Source organism: Lontra canadensis, unplaced genomic scaffold, assembly GCF_010015895.1.
Source record: "Lontra canadensis isolate GAN:19392208 unplaced genomic scaffold, GSC_riverotter_1.0 scaffold82, whole genome shotgun sequence".
NCBI classification, from domain to species: Eukaryota; Metazoa; Chordata; class Mammalia; order Carnivora; family Mustelidae; genus Lontra; species Lontra canadensis.
In genome coordinates this window covers 2,136,231-2,157,231 of record NW_022631076.1, presented here as the reverse complement: position 1 = coordinate 2,157,231, position 21,001 = coordinate 2,136,231, and the positions used below count along the sequence as shown (strand labels likewise).

General features: G+C 38.8%; 1 protein-coding gene across 2 annotated transcripts in view; it reads left to right on the top strand.

Annotated features, from left to right (window-relative positions):
* WDR7 (WD repeat domain 7) overlaps positions 1-21,001 on the top strand; it is a 367,645-nt gene that overhangs the window by 269,224 nt on the left and 77,420 nt on the right. For both annotated transcript variants that reach the window (XM_032882427.1, XM_032882426.1), the window contains 2 exons: positions 2,017-2,166; positions 2,780-2,862. In XM_032882427.1, the coding sequence (XP_032738318.1) occupies positions 2,017-2,166; positions 2,780-2,862 (233 nt within the window). The remainder of the gene's footprint in view (positions 1-2,016; positions 2,167-2,779; positions 2,863-21,001) is intronic.

Here is a 21,001-nt window from a genome sequence, read left to right as displayed (position 1 = left end):
ATAATCCTTCCAGTTTGTTCTAGAACAATGCAAGTTAATAATTGAGTGCCGAAATGAATACGTATGTACCTGTGTACGTGTACCCTGAATTCCACTGCAGTGCAGTCATTACTTGTGCTTTTGTATTCATTTCTGTTCTCAAAGTTAACTTCCTTGCAAATATTTGAAATTAATTTTTCAATCTGAAATATAGCAGCCTTATTCAAACTAAAATATACTAAAGATACTCCCATTTTACAAATGTAAATACGGCCTGTAATCAACACTGAACTTACTTAACACTGGCTTTTCAACTGTAAACAAAAATGTAAGTCATAAACTTGCTAATTGTTTTTCCTATTGCATGTCACAGATAAAGACTTGAATGCCAATTGATTCCCACTTCTTAGTGTTCTAACTAATTGCCCACATCTAACTGAAAAACTAGTAAAGAACAATGAACCAATTATAGGATCTTTCCTGTAGGTCTTAGTAGTGGGAGAGAAGGATGATAAGCTCCTACAGTTTTTTTAAAGGTTTGTTCCATTTCAGCATGAATAATGTGCAGACTTGGGGTCCGTGGGGTATGAACTCTGAGTTGTTTTTCCTGTAGCTATGATGAATTTTTAAAATACTAAATAAATACCTCTGAGTCTGCCCTGATAACCTGAAACCTACTGGGCCTGTGTCTGCCCCAGAGCCATCCTTAATAGGCATGCAGCAAATACTTGTGACGTGAAGTTAGTTAGAAGGGAGGAAGGAAGGTTCTAATAGATTGTATGGGTTAATAGGAGGTGGTGGGACTCTGAATTCATACTTAAAATAAATCTGTAGAGTAAGGGGGTATGTTTTTCTGATAGTGCATAGTGTTATAGTGAGGTTACACTGTATTTAAAGTATGCATATGTATGTTATATATCTATAATTTATAGGTATATATTTGTATGAAGAACATACATATAAATGAACAGATTTCTTATGTAATAGAAATATATATATAAATGAACAGATTTATTAGCCATGGAATTTTTAATCAGTTTTTAATCAGTGGAATATGCGTTGAGAGTAATATTGAACATATTGAATAAAGCTTACATCAGTCTGACCACATATATAGGTCCTATAAATGCCAGCCATAAAACTGCCTCTTTAAAGAATAAGCAAGTATTTGTGTTGCGTTCTTGAACTTAGTTTTCACCATTTATGTATGAATATTTTTAAATGAACTGTTAGAACAGCCATGGTTTGGATTTATTCCACTCCAGCATTTGGTTAGAAAGGTATTTTTTAAAATATTTTAATGTTAATGTTTTACTAATTACCAGTTGATTCCTACATTCTTCGTGTTCTAATATTTCAGTGTAATAGTTCACAGTTATTACCTTGTAAAAATAAGTTTTCCACTTCACTTAGAGTTTTAGAGTGAGATCCTGAAGTATTTCTCACTGTCCCCTTCCCTGTCATGTCCCATCAACTGTTCTTTCTCCTCCGAATGATTAAGACTTACAGTTTGTGCAGGGAAGAAAAATCACAGTGAACTAATATTCTTTACGGTGCTTATTATTTTTGGAGGCACGTACATTCACATTTCCCAGCTTCATTACAGAGCACCAAGGACGGTTCCTGGGACACCGGAAGTCTTCTATAAACATCATTTACTATTACTACTTGAGGGCAAGTCTCATGCTTCTTACTCGCTGGGTATCTCCTAACCACTGTCCACCTCAGCACCAAGGAGACCAAATTCACAAACCTTCAGTCTGTCTTTGGAAAAATGTCACGGTAGTGTTGTATTAAAGCCTCATGTAATACTCAGGAACTTACAGAATTTTATTCGAGGATACTTAATGAGTTTTTATTGTACTAAATACTTTGTTTTGCAATCTAAAATGTTTTCCAACCCACCCCAAGAAAGTTGTTTTGTTGATTCTCATTTTTTCCCCTCCTGTATTAACAAAGGAAAAATAAACGAGTGGCTAGAAATACAAAACTGAATCTAGTGTCAGCCGTGTCTCCAGCATTGAAATGTCTTCACAGGTGCACAGACATACAGCTCTGGCAGCAAATACCCAGTCGCAACAGAACATGCACACGACAACTCTCGCACGAGCTAAAGGGGAAATTCTGAGAGTCATTGAGATTCTTATTGAAAAGATGCCCACGGATGTTGTGGATCTTCTCGTGGAGGTAAGGATATCCTGCTTTAAATGTTAGAGCAGCAGCCCGAGTTAAGTATGTCCACGTAGTAATATAAATCTGCATTTTTATTTCCAAAGAAATAAAAGAGAAAGAATCAAAAGACTTATCTACAGGACAGAGAGAGAGATAATTAAATGAATTAACTTTTGTACCATTTCTAGGGGCCTTATTTAAATCTCATTAAAGATCAAAATGATTGCTGTGTACACTTACCCGTCATAGGGAAGTGGTCTGTACTGGAATAATTTTTAAAGGGTGTGTTTAATGTCTTTAATTATAAATGTCTTTAATGTCTTTCATTATAAATAAAGCATGTAGAGGGCTCGAATAAAAGCTACCTATATTGTACATAAACATGAATTGCTTTTGAAGTCAACAAGTCTTATTTCTTTATTTTCGTGCTCTTATGTTTTTTACAGATAAGGGAAAGAATATCCTGTAGTATTAAGTGACTATACTGTAGCTTTAGTAAATATACTATAGTTTAAATACTGCACACTATCTAGAATTTTCATGCAACTGAGGCCTAAGTTAATAATTTGAATTCTGGAAAATTAAGTATTTTTGAAATTAATTTTGGATTTGTATCTTTTCTATAAAGGTTATGGACATCATTATGTACTGCCTTGAAGGATCTTTAGTTAAAAAGAAAGGTCTTCAAGAATGTTTCCCCGCCATCTGCAGGTAAAGAAGCCTTCCATAGCATGCAAAATAAATAATTTTTACTAACAAATAATTTTGAAAAAATTTTTAACAGTATGAGTTAGTAGTCTTGCCCAGTTAGAAAAGCAGTTCTGAATTACTATCTGCTTACTTTCTGAAAACAATTTAGGCAGCTCATAGTCAAAAACACAGCTATAATGGAACCAATATTTGAAATTGGATCGTGATGAGATTTTCTCAAAACTTGAAAAAATGAGTAGGAGATAGCATCTGTTGAGTATGTGTGTGTCCTTACATTCATCACTCAAATTAACATTTACATTTCAAAAGGAAGAGTTTAGGAAGCTTCCTTCTGACTTAGGAGAGAAGGTATACTTTTCAGCCAGGGGAACATTTCTACCACATTTTCACTGGTAAATTTTATTTTTAATATAAAAGTAGCATTCTTCATATTGTCCTACCAAGTGCAGTTGTTTTCCCTATGAGATAACTGGCCAAGAACAGTTAGAACTGACATAATAATGTTGCATATGTTGAATATAACCAATAATTTTAGACGTATATAGCATTTCATTATTAAGAAATGAAGGTTTTTTAAATGTAGTAGTGTTTATTTTCCCTTTAAAATAGTTTTTGGTTCTTAAAATGTTTATAGTTTGGGGTACATTTTGTTAAAAAATTTTTTACCTCCAAGTGGTTGTTAGAAATAGTGCTTAAATCTGTTGAAAATCATTGTTTTTGTAGAAAACAGAAACACCAGTTGTCATAGTTACATTTTTCTTTTTAAGACACATTCAGTGATCTCCTTCCTTCTGTTTGCTCAGTTCTGCACATATACAGTAGTGACAAGCTTCACTTCAGACTGTAAGTTTCCTGAGACAGGTGATGTTGTATGACACATCGTTATGTCTTCCGTATCTCCTGGCATTTGAGCAAGTGTTTGCTGACTGGGTTGTACTCCATGAGTCTTCTAGTATCTCCTTCCGTATTTATCATAGACTTTATACTGTAGCCACTTCATTTTGGTGTTGCTGAATCATGCCACCCAGAAATGAAAAACAGAACACCCAAAAGGAAAAGATTGTGCTGGAATATACATGTGGACAGACGTGTGTTTTCTTATGGTACAGATTACATGTGTGAGAATACAGGCATTTTTTTTTTAACATTATGCCACATTAATTTTGGTTTGTGTTCTTTTTGTTAGAAATTGTATGTATAAAATCTTTTCATGCCATTAACTGATGATGGTATATGTAGCTGTTACTATCTCAGTAAGTTGTTCTCTGAGGAAATGCCTGTGCAGAAATGGACACTGGGATGTCTCTTTATAGAGGTGATGATTATTGTAGAGCTGAGTGTTAGCAAATGTTAGCAAAGGATTCCTTATAGCACCAGTCTTGGGGATGTAAGATAAGCCTCCTGGAGTTAACGTGAGGAAATTGTCCAGTGTTTCAAGGGCCTGTCTGCCCTTGCTGGAAGCCTGCCTCCCCAGTAAGCGGCCCCCTCAGTTCCTTAGGTCACCCTAGTTTGCTGGTGTCCACTCTTGTTTGCTGGTGTTTCTTTGCCGGAGAGTAAGGGTTCTGCTGGGATGCTAAGAAGGCATGCTCAGTACCAGGTTATTTTGATTTGGCAGAAAGCCGTTGTATTTTGTTTATTAATTTGATAACATCTATTAAATACCTACTGTGTATCAAGTACTAGCTAGGCCCTGGGGATAAAATGATGAATAGGATGATATCCTCAGGGAGCACACAGGGTCTAAAAGGGTAGGTGATTATTAAGATAGATAATTCCAGGGTGCTGTGTTATGTGCCAGAGTAGAATTCCATACCAGAGACAAGACTGGGCAGTAAATGGCAGTGCTTAATTCTGGGTAGAGGAGGCTTAGAAAGTTTCACAAAGGAGAAAGTATAGTAATAATAATAATAATAATAATAATAGAATCTTAGAAAGTTTTGCAAAAGAGAAGGCAGACTAATAATAATCTCCTTTTATTAAAGGAGAAACATGTTTTGATAACAGTAACTGCCAAGTTGAGAGAAGGATCCGTGCCCCACAAGGGTTTGGGTTGGTGGTGGTAGGAGTGATGGTGGGTTCCGGGAAAGCTTCACAGAAAAGTTAATGGAGCGAGCTTTGCAGAATGAACCGGTGTGTGCCGTCTGGGACTGCAGAAAGAACCAGATCAGTAAATGTCTAGAGACACAAAAGTATATAGTGAATTTTGGCAAATTCTAGTGGCCAGAATGTAGGTTGAGGGTGGACATCTAATGTGGTGTCAGAGGGTGGGGCTTTGAATTCCATACAAAGGAATTTGACCATTATTCTGTAAGCATTGGAGAATCAACAGAGTTTAAGTAATTCTTGGGCCAGAGCGAAGTTGATAAGACCTAATCTTAGGAAACTTCAGACTTACACAAGCAGTTGTTAACTATGAAATGAGGTTAGATGTTATATAGCTGTAAAGGTAGAAGCCACAGAGAGCCAGCCCATAAACATTGGAAGGTATTAGCAATATAAGGTCGTTGCATATGCTACATGTTAGTAGGAACAGGCAGTAAGTTATGGAGGACTTCAGAGAACATTAAGCTGAGATGGGGCCTCAGAAGGTTACTGCCCGATGCCTCCCTGCCTACTGGCTGATCTGTACTCGGTTGATGAATATACAACAACAAAGATGTCAACATAGCAACAGAAGTTAAAATTCTTTTACTGGATCTCTGCTGTGTCCGTGCCATTGTTCTGGGTGCCCTGTAGTACCTGTGAGCCCCCTGCTTGTAAACGTTTTTCACTAAATATGAAACTCCAGTCAAAGTCACTGAAGTGAGTATCTGGGGTTCAGTCATGTGGTATTTGTTTTTGCAATCTTTGTATAATCTTGTAGTCTCTTTGTGTGTGGAATTTTCTTCTTTTCTTTCCTTTACCCTATTTACTATTTATTTTTATTTTTTCCTTGACCCTACTTTAAACACGCTATGGGTTTTAGCTTAGGCTAAGCTCTGTCATGTTGTGTTGCTGTGTACCAGTATTCAGTTGTTATGGTCACTAGATCAGATCATAAAAAGGCGTTTAAAAACTTCATTACATATTCTTTAAATGAAATATTTTAAATGAAATATTCTTTTTAAATGAACTGCTCATTTAAATGAAATATTAAATAAGCGCCCAGTGGAATGCTCATCATTTAGATATTCCGAGAATGTTAGTTTCCTGTGGGTCTCTCTGTCTTAATAATAATGCGAAAAACCAAAATGTATGTAAGAAATTAAAGATTTGAAAGTATTTTATATGCATACAGACTACAGAATGGAATTATTCTTTTCATATATGTAAAAAAATTGGTTTACTTCTCAAAATAATAATTTTTAGTCAGTGTAATAAAGGTGATCTTCACATCTCAAGTTGTATTAATTTAACTAGGAACTAATCTAGGATCCCAAAGTCATCGAATATTTAAAAATCAAAAGTACTCTGACCTGGGTTATACATAAAATTCACAATTTTCGTCTATTTGTGAAAAGAAAAAAAAATCTTAAAAAATTCACAATTTTCTGGAAGTAAAAAGGTGAAGGAACATCATTAAATGCTGAATAATCTCGATAATGGTTCTCTTGGTTTTTGGTTTGGTTTGGTTTTTAAAACTTGATCAGTGGGCTTGTGATTCTGATATACATCTGTGTTTTGAATTTTCTATTCAGGATTTTAAAACTTTAACATTAACATTTTAACATTAGATTGGTAGTTTCTCTAAGCTCTTCTTTATTGTTCGAAGTTTGGCCCCGTTTTTCAGATTGCCTGATACAATAGAATTTCCATTTTATTGTTGTTTTGTTTTGTTTTGTTTTTGTTTGTTTGTTTTCCATTTTATTATTATGAAAGTCTTGGGTTTTAACTTAGGCTGATCTCTGTGTGTTGTTAAATACCAAGAGTCAATTTGATTCCGTTTTTCTTATTTATTCATTTATCTATTCAGGTTTATTTCATGATTATATGACTCCATATGTAATTTAATGAGTATTGACTTCATCAACTTATACTGTTAACTGAATTTCTTTGTCCTCTGATATGTTTATTCAAAACATGTTAAAGTTTAAGCTACAATTTGTAAATTCATTGAAAGAAAGGAGTAATACAAAAAGTTTGATTTACCCAATTTGGTTTATATAATAGCTTTTCTATCAATGTTAAAACTTCTTTTAATATCTTTTTTTTTTTTAAATTTTAGTTATTTATTTGACAGAGAGAGATACAACGAGAGAGGGAATACAAGCAAGGGGGAGTGGGAGACAGAGAAACAGGCTTCCTGCCAAGCAGGGAACCTGATGTGGGGCTTGATCCTAGAACCCTGGGATCATGATGGAGCTGAAGGCAGACGCTTAACGACTGAGCCACTCAGGCGCCCCCTTTTAATATCTTCTGCTTGAAAGTAGAAATGCATTAGGACACAAGCCAGTAAAATTTGACAGAAATTCTTATCATTGATCAAAACTCACTTGCTGATACTAAAACATGAGGTTACAGCAATGCATAAACACATAATTTGCCAGAGATAAGCCATAAGTTCAAATCTAAACTTAGCAGCTGATGTGCAAAGAGGCACAGACCATCAGTACCTAAGTCACAGTGTTCATAAGGTAGAACAGTTGTTCAAAACAAACATTCCTCTTTATAAGCCTGAGCTCCACATGCAACTGAGAGTCCTCATATAAGAGACATACAGTATGTATGTAGCTTACAGACTCTGTAGTTTTAGAGGTTTTGTGACTCTCAAGAACGTGTTAGAAGGATGCTTACACAACTAAATTTTTTTTTAAGATTTTATTTATTTATTTGACAGAGAGATTGAGATCACAAGTAGCAGAGAGAGAGGGGGAAGCAGGCTCCCTGCTGAGCAGAGAGCCCGATGTGGGGCTCGATCCCAGGACCCTGAGATCATGACCTGAGCTGAAGGCAGAGGTTTAACCCACTGAGCCGCCCAGGTGCCCCTACACAACTAAATATTAAACAAAGTACAGCGAGCACTTACTGGTTGAGAGAACTAAGGACACAGGTGAGAAGGTGATGTTTAAAAATGTATTGAGGGCTCACTCCCAGTTGGGCCCTCTGAGTAATGATCTCCAAGTGCAGTTCCTAGACCATCTTCAGGAGAATTACCTGATTTCTACGCTCCACCAGAGAGACACCTCCTCAGACTCTTACAAAGCCTGGGACATTGCATTTGGTGGCCTCCCCTGATGATTTACGCTCAAGTTTGAAAATGAGTACTCTAAAATCCAAAACCAAGAAACACAAAACCTGAGTCATTGTTCATAATGACCATGTTCTGTTATATACAACCTTGGATCCTTGAATGCTTATTTGCTTCTATATTGAATAAACTCAGAGGAACACCAAGGAAACACCTGAAGACATTCCTTTACTTCCTTCGCTCTGGTGATGCCCTATTAGTTTTTAAAGAGTTGCCCTTAGACTGTATCACGAAATGCCTGCCAAAGATGTTAACTTCAAACTGGTCATTGATTGGCTTTTATCTAAAACTCAGTTGGAAAAAAACAGAACACTTAGGAGCTAGTTTAAAAAACACACAGGCCATCCTTCCACTCAAGTCATGATCTCAGGGTCCTGGGATCCAGCCCCAGGTTGGGCACCACACTCAGCGGGGAGTCTGCTTCTCCTTCTCCCTCTACCCTTCCCCCTTCTTGTGCCCCCCCAAATTAATAAATAAAAATCTTCAAAGATAAGTAAGTCCAAAACCTTTAAAAATAAATAAGTAAAAAACAAAACAAAAACAAACACATAGTCCAATAACAGCAAAAAACCAAACCAGAACACATGGTCCATTTATTCTTCTACATGTTTGAGTTTTTATCTGTAGAGGAAATTACACACCATCAGAGAACTGTCTTGTTGGACCATAGTGTGTGGTCTCCTTCCCAGTTCTGTCCCCAGTATCCTCTTCAGGACTACGCCTGCAGTTTTCAGGGAGGAATTGTCGAGGAGAGTGTCTGGAGAAGATGGCCAGTGCCTTAGTGTAGGGCTCGTGCTGACGTCATGCTTCACTTTGCTTAGTGCCCCCTCCCGTGAAGACTCAAGACATTTCTTTTAAACTCGGATAACAAGCATTTTTTGTTTGGTCCTAAGGAACTAGTATGTGTTTTGGTTGTTGTTTTTTTTCTTCCACATAATCAGGAGGTTCCTTTGAAAATTTTGCTTTGGCCCTTAGGCAGCTCAAAGCCAAATCTGCCTGCCTCTCAGTCATGTCTCACATCATCCATTCCCCTTCCCTCATCATCACACCTCAGACCGCTCTTTCTCTTGTACCTTCCCTAAGTCCATGATGGAGTATGTGAATATATATGTATGTATATGTCTGTGTGAAATAGATGCATGTTTTAAATCTTATTCCAAAAGCCATGGCCACAAAAATAATTTTACACAGAATACCAACTGTGATTATTTTCTAAAAAAAAAAATTTTTTTTTACGATTTTATTTATTTAGTTGACAGAGATCACAAGTAGGCAGAGGCAGGCAGAGAGAGAGAGGAAGGGAAGCAGGCTCCCTGCTGAGCAGAGAGCCCCGGTGCAGGGCTCAATCCCAGGACCCGGGACCATGACCTGAGCCAAAGGCAGAGGCTTTAACCCACTGAGCCACCCAGGCGCCCCTTTCTAAAAAATTTTTTAAAAGTCCTTGTGTTAACTGAATGATCCTGGGTCTTCCTGGAGTAGTTTATGTACCTGTAGACATTTATCTACTGGAAGATACAAAAATCACGTGATTTTAATTGCTATATAAACTTTATAGTCATGAATTTAAATATTTCCTAATACACATTAGTTCCAGAAATATTGTTAATAATATAGAAGTGTCTATTAATAATAGAAGAAAATTACTTAAATTTCAGTGCCCTTGAGAGATTATAGCACATATACATACATCCTTCAAAAAGCTGATCCACAAAATGGTTCTGCCAGATTTTTCATCACTATAACAAATAAGGCTGTATTATTATATAGGAAATAAGGTGCCTTCCTTTTATAGCAGTAAGATTCTTGAAACATTGAATTTTTATGTTTGTGAATAAGCAAAGTCAGAGCTACAACCAGGTAACTCGTTGAAGACATGAATCCCTCCAGATTCTCGGTGGACTCATTGGCCTTTGCTTTGCCTTTGTCAAACTCCTAGATGATCGTCAAAGAGGCATCAGCTGGCACTCTAGGTCACTGTCGTTGGAGCCAGAAGTACTGAGGGCTCTCAAGTGATGTACAGTTAACCGCCTGGTTATAAATAATACAGTGTCCACAGTTAAACATATCCTAGACACAAAGAAAGTAGAACTAACTTTTTTCAAGGAGTGGAAGATAAACATCACTGGAGTTTTCCCAGAATTCCTTGTTCAAATGTAGTTCCCGGGATGCCTGGGTGACTCAGTCAGTTAAGTGTCTGCCTTCAGCTCAGGTCATCGGGCTCCCAGCTCTGCAGGGCAGCCTGCTTCTCCCTCTGCCTGCCACTCCCCTGTTTGTGTGCTCACTTGCTCTCTCTCTTTCTCTCTCTGACAATTAAATAAATAAAATCTTAAATTTAAAAAGAAGTAAAATATAGTTACCAATTGCTATGTTGCTGAACTTGGATATCCTCGTGAAGTCCCTCATATAACAGACCAGTCAACACTGAGCATCTCGTGCCTGACTCAGTTTGATTAAGTTTCCTCTTTGGGTCACCGTATAAACCCTGTGACTTATTTTATATGACTGTATTTGATGCAGCAGCATAAAAAATCGAAGTGTAAAAATACACAGATGTACTGAACTAAGAGAAAAGCAGTATAGAACATGTATGTGTTATATAGACTGTTTTTAAATGTTTCTTAATTCATTTTGTAAAAATACTCTTTTGCTCTTCTCAATAAAAAATGTAAGCTCTTGTAAGCTACTGCCTGTGAAATCTGAGTTAGAAAGAAAGATAAAATACCTCTGGAAATAGAATGAAATTATAATGTAATTTTAAAATTTGAGGCTATCTTATGTTCTTGTGGACTAGTAGTGACATAATGCATAGCAAATAAAGGATTAGGGATTTAAAAATGAAATTGTAAGTTGATGGGAAAGTATGATTATATTTGGAGATATAAAAGGTTTCAGGATTTTTTCATAGCAACAACTAGATACATGTTCCTCTAAATGCAATTTTTAGTCACTTGAGTCCTCAGTTACGCACATTGTAAGAAGCTTAAGGGGCTTTTGGATCCACTTCCTTTATAGCGCCCCCTAACAAGTAGGCCAGGTTTTCTCTGGCCAATCCCATATGCTCCAAAATTCCCAGATAGATCCTTATTTCAAGTATTTTTATTCCCTTAAGTTGAGGCAATTGATTTGACATAAAACTAAGAGTGATTTAATTTTTATGCCTTCTAAAGACTTGTCAAATAAACTCACAGATTGAAAAGAAATCCTTTGGTGGGCTCCGTCTCCGTTTTTATTGAAGAAAGTCTAAACACTTGGTGCAGACACTCAAGGACTGAGTGGAATAATGACACCAGCTAGGCCACGTCGTGAGTTTAGTCCTTAATTTCATCATAATAAATGGTGCCAGTTAGTTCACTGCAGCAGTGACCTTGCTGCATTATTTTTATAGGACGGCAAGCTGTAGACTGTTGAATCTGAAAAGGCCCTTATGTTACCCATTACATGTTCCTATCCTTCCTTTTACGAACGGACAAGCTTAAGAACATTTTTGTGCTGACAGTCGGATGACAGTGAAGCCCAGCTTTGCTGAACAGATCTCACACCTGCTCTGTGCTCTGCAGGGGACAGTCCACAGGCATGGACTCATCAAGCGACAGCTTGTCGTCTCCTCAGAGGACGAGATGGCTCCTGTTGTGTTCCAGGCCCCAGTCTCTTCCTGCTGCATTCTTCATTCCATCCTCTTTCCCTTCCTCTTGGACTGTGCTCTCTAGAGAACCCTGCTCTCACATTAGCCTCTCTTCTTTCTGGTGCCTCGTCCTCAGCCTGGAAGCAGGCTCTGTTCTCCCACTGAGCAACCCTCCTTCCCCTCTACATCTCGTCTGTCTGCTTCCTGGCCTCTCCTCTCTCCTCCTCCAGGAAATGGAGTCTGCACTCTGCCCATTTTGTCACCTCTCATGTCCTCTTGAGCTACTCTGATCTGATCTTTGCTCCCACCATTTTGCTCATCTCTCTCTCTCTCCCTCTCCCCGCCCCCTACCTCTTTCTAGTTTTTTGATTGTCCAGTATTTTTCAGTCTTTAGTGATTCTCAAACCTTTTGGTCTCAGAACTTCTTAAAAATTAAAGACCCAAAAGAGTTATTTGAAATACTAAATGAAGTTCATGTTGATATAAAAATATATTTTTATGAAAAATAACTAATTTGCTAAAAAAAAAATACTGGGAAAGTAGCATTGCTTAACATTTTTTCATGTTTCTCTAATGTCTGACTTAATAGGAGACAGGTGGATTTTCATATCTGTGCCTGTCTTTAATCTGTTGCCATATGTTGTTTTAATTGAGTATGTGGTGAAAAATCTGGATTCGCATAGATACAGAGTTGAAAATGGGAGGAATGTTTCAACAAGCCTTTTTAATATAATTTTGCATCTTCAGTAGTTCACCAAAACGCAACGTGTGGTCATGTGATCATTTTTAAAGGTTAGCTACAATGTAGAATCTGTAATCATAATGAACTTTTTGTGCCATTTTATTTAACCCATTGGTACATCTTGCACTTTGACTGGGTCTTTCTCCCATGTATGACTTTGTAATATTATGCATTTGTCTTTGGAAAGTACTGATCCCTGAGTTGTGTAGTTGTCCATATATTGTCACATTGCAACACACAGTATCAGAAACATCACTTTTGCTAATATTACTGCTGATCTCCTGAAAAAGCCGGTGTGTAGTAGGAAGCCAGAATTCTCATTTGTACCCGAAAGCCTAAATTTTATCATTGGCAACAAGTTCTATCAGTTGTTTTCCCGGACAAGAATAAAGTAGTTGATTTTCAAGAAAATGCCAAAAACCATGTCCCGATAACCACAGTTTGTATCTGGGGTTATACTTTCAAGTACAAATGGTGTCATGCGGGAAAACAAAGAAACAAACAGCTGGTTTAACTTGCTCCTTGATCCCACAAGTGTTTCTTCCTGAGACAACGCTCAGATTGCTGCATACTGGAGGGCTTTCTGTGCCCTTCCCGTGTTGTCACACTGAATGTTAAAACAACAGGTGCTCAAGGGTCAGAATGTAAATAAAGTTAACAATTTTTGCTGCCTCATCAGGAAAATTCTCAAGTGAAAATGCCTTGGGGTTTAGTTCTGCTTGCCAGCAGCGCGTGGCCGTGAAGACGTAATGGCGGCCAGTAGACCACAGGGCCATGGCCTTGGCTGAGACTAACGCACCAGCACCATTACCTGGCCTTGCTCTGACACAAGCCGTGCAGAGTCAACACAAAGAACAGATCAAGTGATACCTCAATATCTTACAGAAGTAGTTTTGATCTCACACACTTCCTAACAGGAGCCTGAGGCCCAAGGCGTGTGCACACCACCCTCTGAGAACGGCTGATGTAGCAGAGCCTTTTGTTGCCCTGAAATGGGAAACTTACTTCTTCTTAATTAAAGCTCTTCCACACTCTGCAGCCCTTAAATCCCCAAGATTGATAGATAGGTTATATCATAACCTTTCCTGGATCCAGTGCCTGGGGAGAAAGTAGGCTAGACTTCAGGAAGACTAGGGATTAGTTTTTCTGAGGCTCAGTACAAATCCTGAAATCGATCCTACTTACTTTAAAGGAACCTTTGCTTTTCTAGGGATTCCTGGCTCTCGCCACAGTGCGGTGCCGCTGCCCTCGGAAGGGGGCCTGCTTAACCCTGGACTTTGTGTGTTACGCACGCACTGTGATACCTACAAGCTGGCGGCCAAACTTCCCATCATTTAGGACTCATGTTACAGATACTATATTAAATGGGTTAGACCTGTATTCTCCAAATCCTAATCTCAAATTCACTGTGCTGAGAGCACCTCAGTCTTTTTTTCTACTCCTTGCATAGACCCACACTTATTTCCTCTCAGGACCTTGGTTCCTGCTATTCCTTCTCCAGATCTTGACGTGGCCTGTCTGGTCTCCTCATTCACGTCCACTCCCCTGACCTCCCTGTCTCGCACGGCCTCTCCACCACCACTATAACATTGCCATTTTATCTGCATCGAGCTGATGTCATCCAAAGTCACCTTGTTCATATTTGCACTTCCTCGTTAGGTGCTTAAGAACAGGGGCTCTGTCTGGTCGCTTTCCTGTTAACGTTCCCAGCACCCCTAGCTGTTGAGAGAACGCACTCCAAGACCCTGTGCCCGCAGCGAGGCTTCGCAGGACCTGCTGCTGGGACAAAGGGACAGGGCAGGCACCTCCTTCACCTTCTCTCACCTCTGCCACCCTAGCCTCCTCTCTTCCTCAGCTACCTCTTCCCAGTCCTAAATCGCATCTTATCCGGTTGATTCCAGAGTTGTCCTGTAGTCTCTTCTTGGCAGCCTAAGCACTTACTCTGAATTTAGCTTGCTTTTATTTCATTGAAATAGATTCTCAAAGGTGTAGATTATATATGAAATCCTAAGATATATATTCTATACACGTATACACACACATACACCCCACATAGAAGGAGAGAGAGAAAATGAGAGTCTACTTTTTCAAAGATAGGAGACTCTAAGTCAATAATTCTCAACCCTGTCGGTCTCAGTTAAAAATTATTGAGGGCCCGCCCCAAAGAAGTTGTTTTTTTTTTTTTTTTTTTTTTAAGATTTATTAGAGAGAGAGAGCATGAGCAGGAGGGGCAGAGGGAGAGGGAGAAAGAATTTAAAGCAGACTCTGCACTGAGCCCAGAGCCCGATGCGGGGCTGGATCCCACAACCTCGAGATCACGGCCTGAGCCAAAACCAGGAGTCACCTTCTGTGCCACCCAAGCACCCCGAGGACCCCAAGAATTTTTATGTGGGTTATAACTATCAATATTTGCCATATTTGAAATTAAAATTAAGAAATTTAAAAGTAATCTGTTAAATGTTCACATAAGTAATATTTTAATGAAAGATTATATTTTCTAAAGCAAAGCAAATTAAAAGAATGGCATCATTTGGGTTTTTTCCAATCTATCACGTCTGCAGTAGAAGTCGGCCAGATTCTTGTATCTGCTTCTGCTTGTGATAGCTCACACCATGGAGAATCTGGACGTCAGCTACATGCTTGTGAGAAAATGAGAGGGAAAAGTGAAAATAGCATCTTAGTGTTCCTACCAAGGCAGGTCTGATACAGAGCCTGCTTTGAGAACTGCTCTGACCGTGACTGGGACTGCCGGCAGTGGGACATGAGTTCTGGATTGGGGGAGCTCCCGCCTTTGACACACCCAGCTGGGCAGCCTTGGCCATGTCTGTAGGCTTCTGTTTCCTCCTCTGGAAAATGAGGGGCTTTCCAGTGCGTAATAACCTGCTGCAAGCTAGAGCCCAAAAATGTTAAAATCTTTTCTTATTACTAATTTATTAATATATGATTACCAATCATCCTATCTCTTAATAAGATCTGAGACGTGTTATATGCTCTTAATATAAGGATGCTGCAGCTTCTTTAATGCGCTCCCTAAAATTCTTTGAAGTAATTAACTATCAAATCTGAACCAAGACCAGATTATTTAATGAACAAAGGACTCAATTAATATGAAAAATAAGTTAAAGGTTTTAAAAAGAAAACACAAGAAGTACCTATTTTATTACGCTATTTTTTTTAACCTGTTGAAGTTCTGTGGAAAAAGTCAATTAGGTAGAAATCAGAACACAGTTTTAACATAGAATCACATTGTGCTTTTAAAAGCCCATTATTTGTGGTATATCCAGACAATGAAATGTCATTCAGCACTAAAAAGAAATGAGCTGTCAAGCCTTGAAAGATGTGGAGGAACCCTAAATGCCTATTACCTAGTGAAAGAAGCCAATCTGAAAAGGCTTACATACTGTTTGGTTCCAACTATATGACATTCTGGGAAAGGCAAAGCTGTGGAGTCAATAAAAAGATCAGTGGTTACCAGGGGGGTTCGTGGAAAGAGAGCGTGAGTGGTTGGAGCACGGGGTTTCTAGGGCAGAGAAACTACTCTGTGTGATTCTGGAATGGTGAATGCTTCATTTTACGTTTGTCCAGACCCATTGAATGGACAAACCAAGAATGAGTCCTAATATAGTCTACAGACTGGGACTGATAATAATGTGCCATCGTAAGTTCATCAGTTGTAACAAATACACCATTCTTGGGCGGTAGGTATTGATAATAGAGGAGTCTGTGCATGTTGGGGGCTAGGAGTATTTGGGAAAACCCTGTACTTTTTGCTCAGTTTTGCTGTGAACCCAGAACTGCTCTAAAAAGTAAAGTCCAGGGCGCCTGGGTGGCTCAGTCAGTTAAGCATCTGCCTTCAGCTCAGGTCATGATCCCAGGGTCCTGGGATCGAGCCCTACATCAGGCTCCCTGCTCAGCAGGGGAATCTGCTTTTCCCTCTCCCTCCCTCCCCTCTTGCTCTCTCTCTCTCTCACTCTGTCTCTCAAATAAATAAATATAATCTTAAAAAAAAAAGTAAAGTCCATTTTTGGGGTGCCTGGGTGGCTCAGTCAGTTAAACATTGGACTCTTAATTTTGGCTCAGGTCATGATCTCAGGGTCCTGGGATTGAGCCCTGCATTGTTGGGGGAGGGCATGATCAGTGAGTCAGGCTCCCTGCTCAGTGGGGAGTCTACTTCTCTCCCTCTTCTCCCTCTGTCCTTACCCCTGCTCACAAACACTTTCTCTCCTTCTCTCTCTCTCTCGAAATAAATAAAATCTTTTTTAAAAAGTAAAGTCCATTTGAAAAAAATACATAATCTATTATAAAGAGTCAAGAAATCAATATGAACTTAAGTGATGTGTAATGGCAAGCATTCAGTATTTATTTTTGATGACAGCGTATCATTCTCAATCATTCAGTGATGAGAAATTTTAATTAATTAGTCACTCTGTTATGGTCTATGCCATCCGGTTATTCTAAGTAACGCTAGATAGTGTTTATTTTTTGAATTGAAAATTGGTATGAAAAGAAATATTCTAATTGACTGGGTTTTGCCAGATAAATGATAAATCACAGTACTCAGTTCCAAAATTAGAAAAAAAGTCACCGAATAAATAAGAATCAATAAATGGATTTCGGGTGACTTAACAAAGTAAAATAATTTTTAAGCAGTCGTGGGGCTTTTCTGGAGTAAGGTTTTCTGCAGACTTGATTCCCTTACTCAGCGGCCTCGTAACGTGCGTCTGTTCTGTGTGTGCGGTGCCTGACCAGCGTGGGCTGCTCGGCTGCACTGGTCAGTGGGGCATTGCTCTGTCTGCTTCAGAAGCCTTTACGCCAGCTTGTCAGAGATAGCAGGTGCATCGGAGAGATGTCGTAATGCTCTGATTAAAGGGTCTCCACGACACGTGGTAGGATGGGAAGGACATGAAGAAGGAGGGAGCGGCTAGTAGTGTGCTGGAGGAAAAAAGAGAACTGGTGATATCTTAGCTGAATATAAAATGCTGAGTAGATGTTTATGAGGCAGACAAATCCTTCCAACTCCAAAATCTGAGCTACTTCCATATGTAGAATCGGCTGTCATTGAATAAAACAGTATTTTAAATGCGGCTGTGAATCTCTAACTATTGAGTCAGTGATTACTTTGCAAAATGCTTTTTTGCTTTTTTGCAATATGCTTTTATGTTGCGTATTTCATTGCCAAGAATGAGGAAGTTCTCAAACAGTCTATGCATAGGCCTGAACTATATATTCAATGGCTCAAACACTTGGACTTCTTAGTAGATACTAAACAGATTTTGTAGTGGCAAGGAGGAAACTAACTTGAAAGGGCTCCGGCTATAAATTTCTCTAATTTACTATAAATGGATAAATCATCAGCATTTTATTAGTATTGACACTGAAATTTAAAATGTTTTTATGGTTTTGCTGAATTTATGGTTTAGCTGACCTTTTTTGGGAACCCCTTAGCATGATTTCATATAGAAAATGTACTTTATGTTAAAACATTTTTATTCGCTCATGTCCTCTACATGTAGTTATTGTTTGCCGACAGTTGTTTGCATTAAAAGATACTAGATCTGTGACATACCATATAGCCGTTAAAAAGATTGAGGTGAGTCCATTTCTACTGATCTGGGAAGATGGCAATAGAAGAGTAACTCATGGAGAGATTAGTAAAGTTTCAGAAGGGCACATAAAAATCATTTTTAAAGAGGAAAACTGTGAGGATTTATATTCATGCTTGTATGTATATGCATATGAAGAGGAGAAAAATTTGGAAGGGACATACTCCAAAGTATTTCTCATGATTACCTGAGGTGCTGAAGGGGATTGGTAGTAAAGGGTAACTTTCTTAACTGTTTATTTTTCTATGTTCTCTGTGTTTCTTTTTTATGATGAGTGTGTATTTCTTTTAAATTGGATATATATTAGAAAATTCAAATAAATAATAATCATTGGGAAAACTGTTAAAGCTATAACATAGAGAAGAGTCCATAAAATCAAGGTGAAATAAGTAAACTTTTGAACTGACTGGGGAAAAAAAAAAATCTAGACAGAAGAGTTAAAAGTCTGTATTTTCAGAGCCAGTTTACCTTTTCTTAAACTTTGTTATTATGTAGACAGACTGATTGATTCTGCTTTTCAAGTGAAAAGCTGATTCAGCTCTGTTCACCCTAAATGGGCACTTAAAATCCAGTAAGGAAATGAACACCATCTACTTTGGAACAGTGCATAAGATCATTTTTTAAAAAAGTCCTCCAAACCTGTGGTTTGTTCTTATCCCATATGGTGATAACAATAATAGGATATAAACAGCTTCTACGCTAACTTCCAGAAAATTCTTTTTTTTTTTTTTTAAAGATTTTTATTTATTTATTTATTTGACAGAGAGAGATCACAAGTAGACAGAGAGAAGGGCAGAGAGAGAGGGAAGCAGGCTCCCTGCTGAGCAGAGAGCCCGATGCGGGACCCGATCCCAGGACCCTGAGATCATGACCTGAGCCGAAGGCAGCGGCTTAACCCACTGAGCCACCCAGGCGCCCCAACTTCCAGAAAATTCTTAAATTGGTTACCATTTTATAGTCTATTTTCTATAATAACTACAGATGTTAACCCTTTACTTTGGTGAATAGAAGTCACTCTTAAACCATTTTAGTCCATTTCCCTACTCCTAAAAACTCTACGACAGAAAGACTGTTTTTCAATATTAAAGTTCTTCATAAAACAAAACAAAACTCTAAAGCTTCCAGGAATATTCCATTTCCCTGTATAATGGAAAGAAAGGTTAATTTTCAGACTGTTTGAAATGATACATGGAGTTTCAAACCAAAATCCCTTTTATTAGTATCAGCAACTTTAAGCTGAAACTAAAATAATTTGCAGTTACTATCAGGTTATATTGGCAAATCACAAGTATTTAGGAAATAAGTATAAAATATCTGGGAGCATTCATTTCCCTTATTTAGCATGTTAATAGCACTTAGTTGCCCTAGGAGAATAGCACATTAACCGCATCTGATTGATTCTTTCTGTAGCCCATCTTCAGAGGTGCAGATGATGCTGGTTATGGTGATGGTGATGATGGGTGCTGAAGTGTGCGTGTACTCACGATAGGAAGCGTTTGTTGTGGGCCAGGCACTATTCTGAGTGCTGTGCATGTATTAGCTCATTTAATTCCCACAACAACTGTACTCTTACTGTTCCCCCATTCATATAAGGAAACCAAGAAACCAAGGCATTGGCAAGTGACTTGCTCCAGGTCACACAGATACTCAGTGGCAGAGTCAGGCAATAAGAACTCTTTCCCAGGCACCAATACATCCTTAACATGCACACTATTTCCCTTGGGGAAATGCTGCTCCCTGTACAACGTAGGAGGTGTTTCCAGTTCTCCTTTTAATACCCCAGCTACAGTGTGCCCATAACAAGTTCTTCCAGAAGGGAAGTAATTCGCCTATTAAATATTTAACAGTGTTATTCAGGAGATATCTGTTGACTCTTGAAAATTTACAGGAGGCTGGACAGGAGGTGATGACTTTCAAATGGAATTCACCCGTATCCATCACCATCCCAGAATGAGGGATTTTTTTCCTTTTTGTCTTTTGAACTGGTGCCCTCCCTTGGAAAGAAGCACTTCTAGAAAACATTTCCCCGCCCTTTACTGCTCACGCCCCCACAAAATTAACACAGGTCCCCTTGAACTGGTGCCTTCGCCAAAGCCACTTTGCACACGGGTAAGTCTTGCAAACACATGAGTAGCGCGGAGACCTAGAGTTCTGGGGGCAGCGTCGGTACACGTTCTGTGGAGTACGTCCTGCTTGACGGAGCGCCCCTGCCCTTGATGGCAGGGGTGCGCCTGTGAGAGCTGACGGCCAGTGCTTTGAAAACCTACTCCTCATTATTTTCCTAGCCCTCACGTGGAGGCCCTCAGAAGAGCTTTTTGGGGTCTCATACTGGCCAGCACAGGGCTTGGGGCAGGTGTTGTCAGTGGTGCCTTCTGTGGTCAGTGTCTTCTGCATGTCGCTGCGCTGCGGAAGGCCTGTTGTCCTTTCCCACAGAACAGGTTTGCCTGTGTTTAGGGCTCCAGTTTTTTTTGTGGGTTATTGGGAACATGTTGTGGATATTGAGAAGTCTCAGCCCTCATCTGGAATGCCTGATGAGTACAGGGATGCAGAGCGTTGATTAGCTTTTAAATAATTTTTGTTTACATTAATCAAGAAACTTTTATGCACATCCAGCAGAGTGTAACTGAATGAATCAATCTAAAAAGTTATTTCATGCAAATTAAAATTAAAATGTGATAACCATTTTTTCTCTTGTGTTGGTGGGAAAGGTAGAAAGTTGGGTAATACCAACTGGGGGCACTCTTTCACTTTTAGTGGGAATTGAAGGTAAATTGCCGTTGCTTATCACATTAAAAATGTGTGTATACTTTAATCCAAAATCTCGCTTTGGGGATCCTGTCCTACGGAAACAGTCACCTATATATATAAGGATCCATATGCAGTATAACTTAATTGTCAGGAAGGGAATATTCGTGCACAGAGTATACATACACAGGAGCACGATG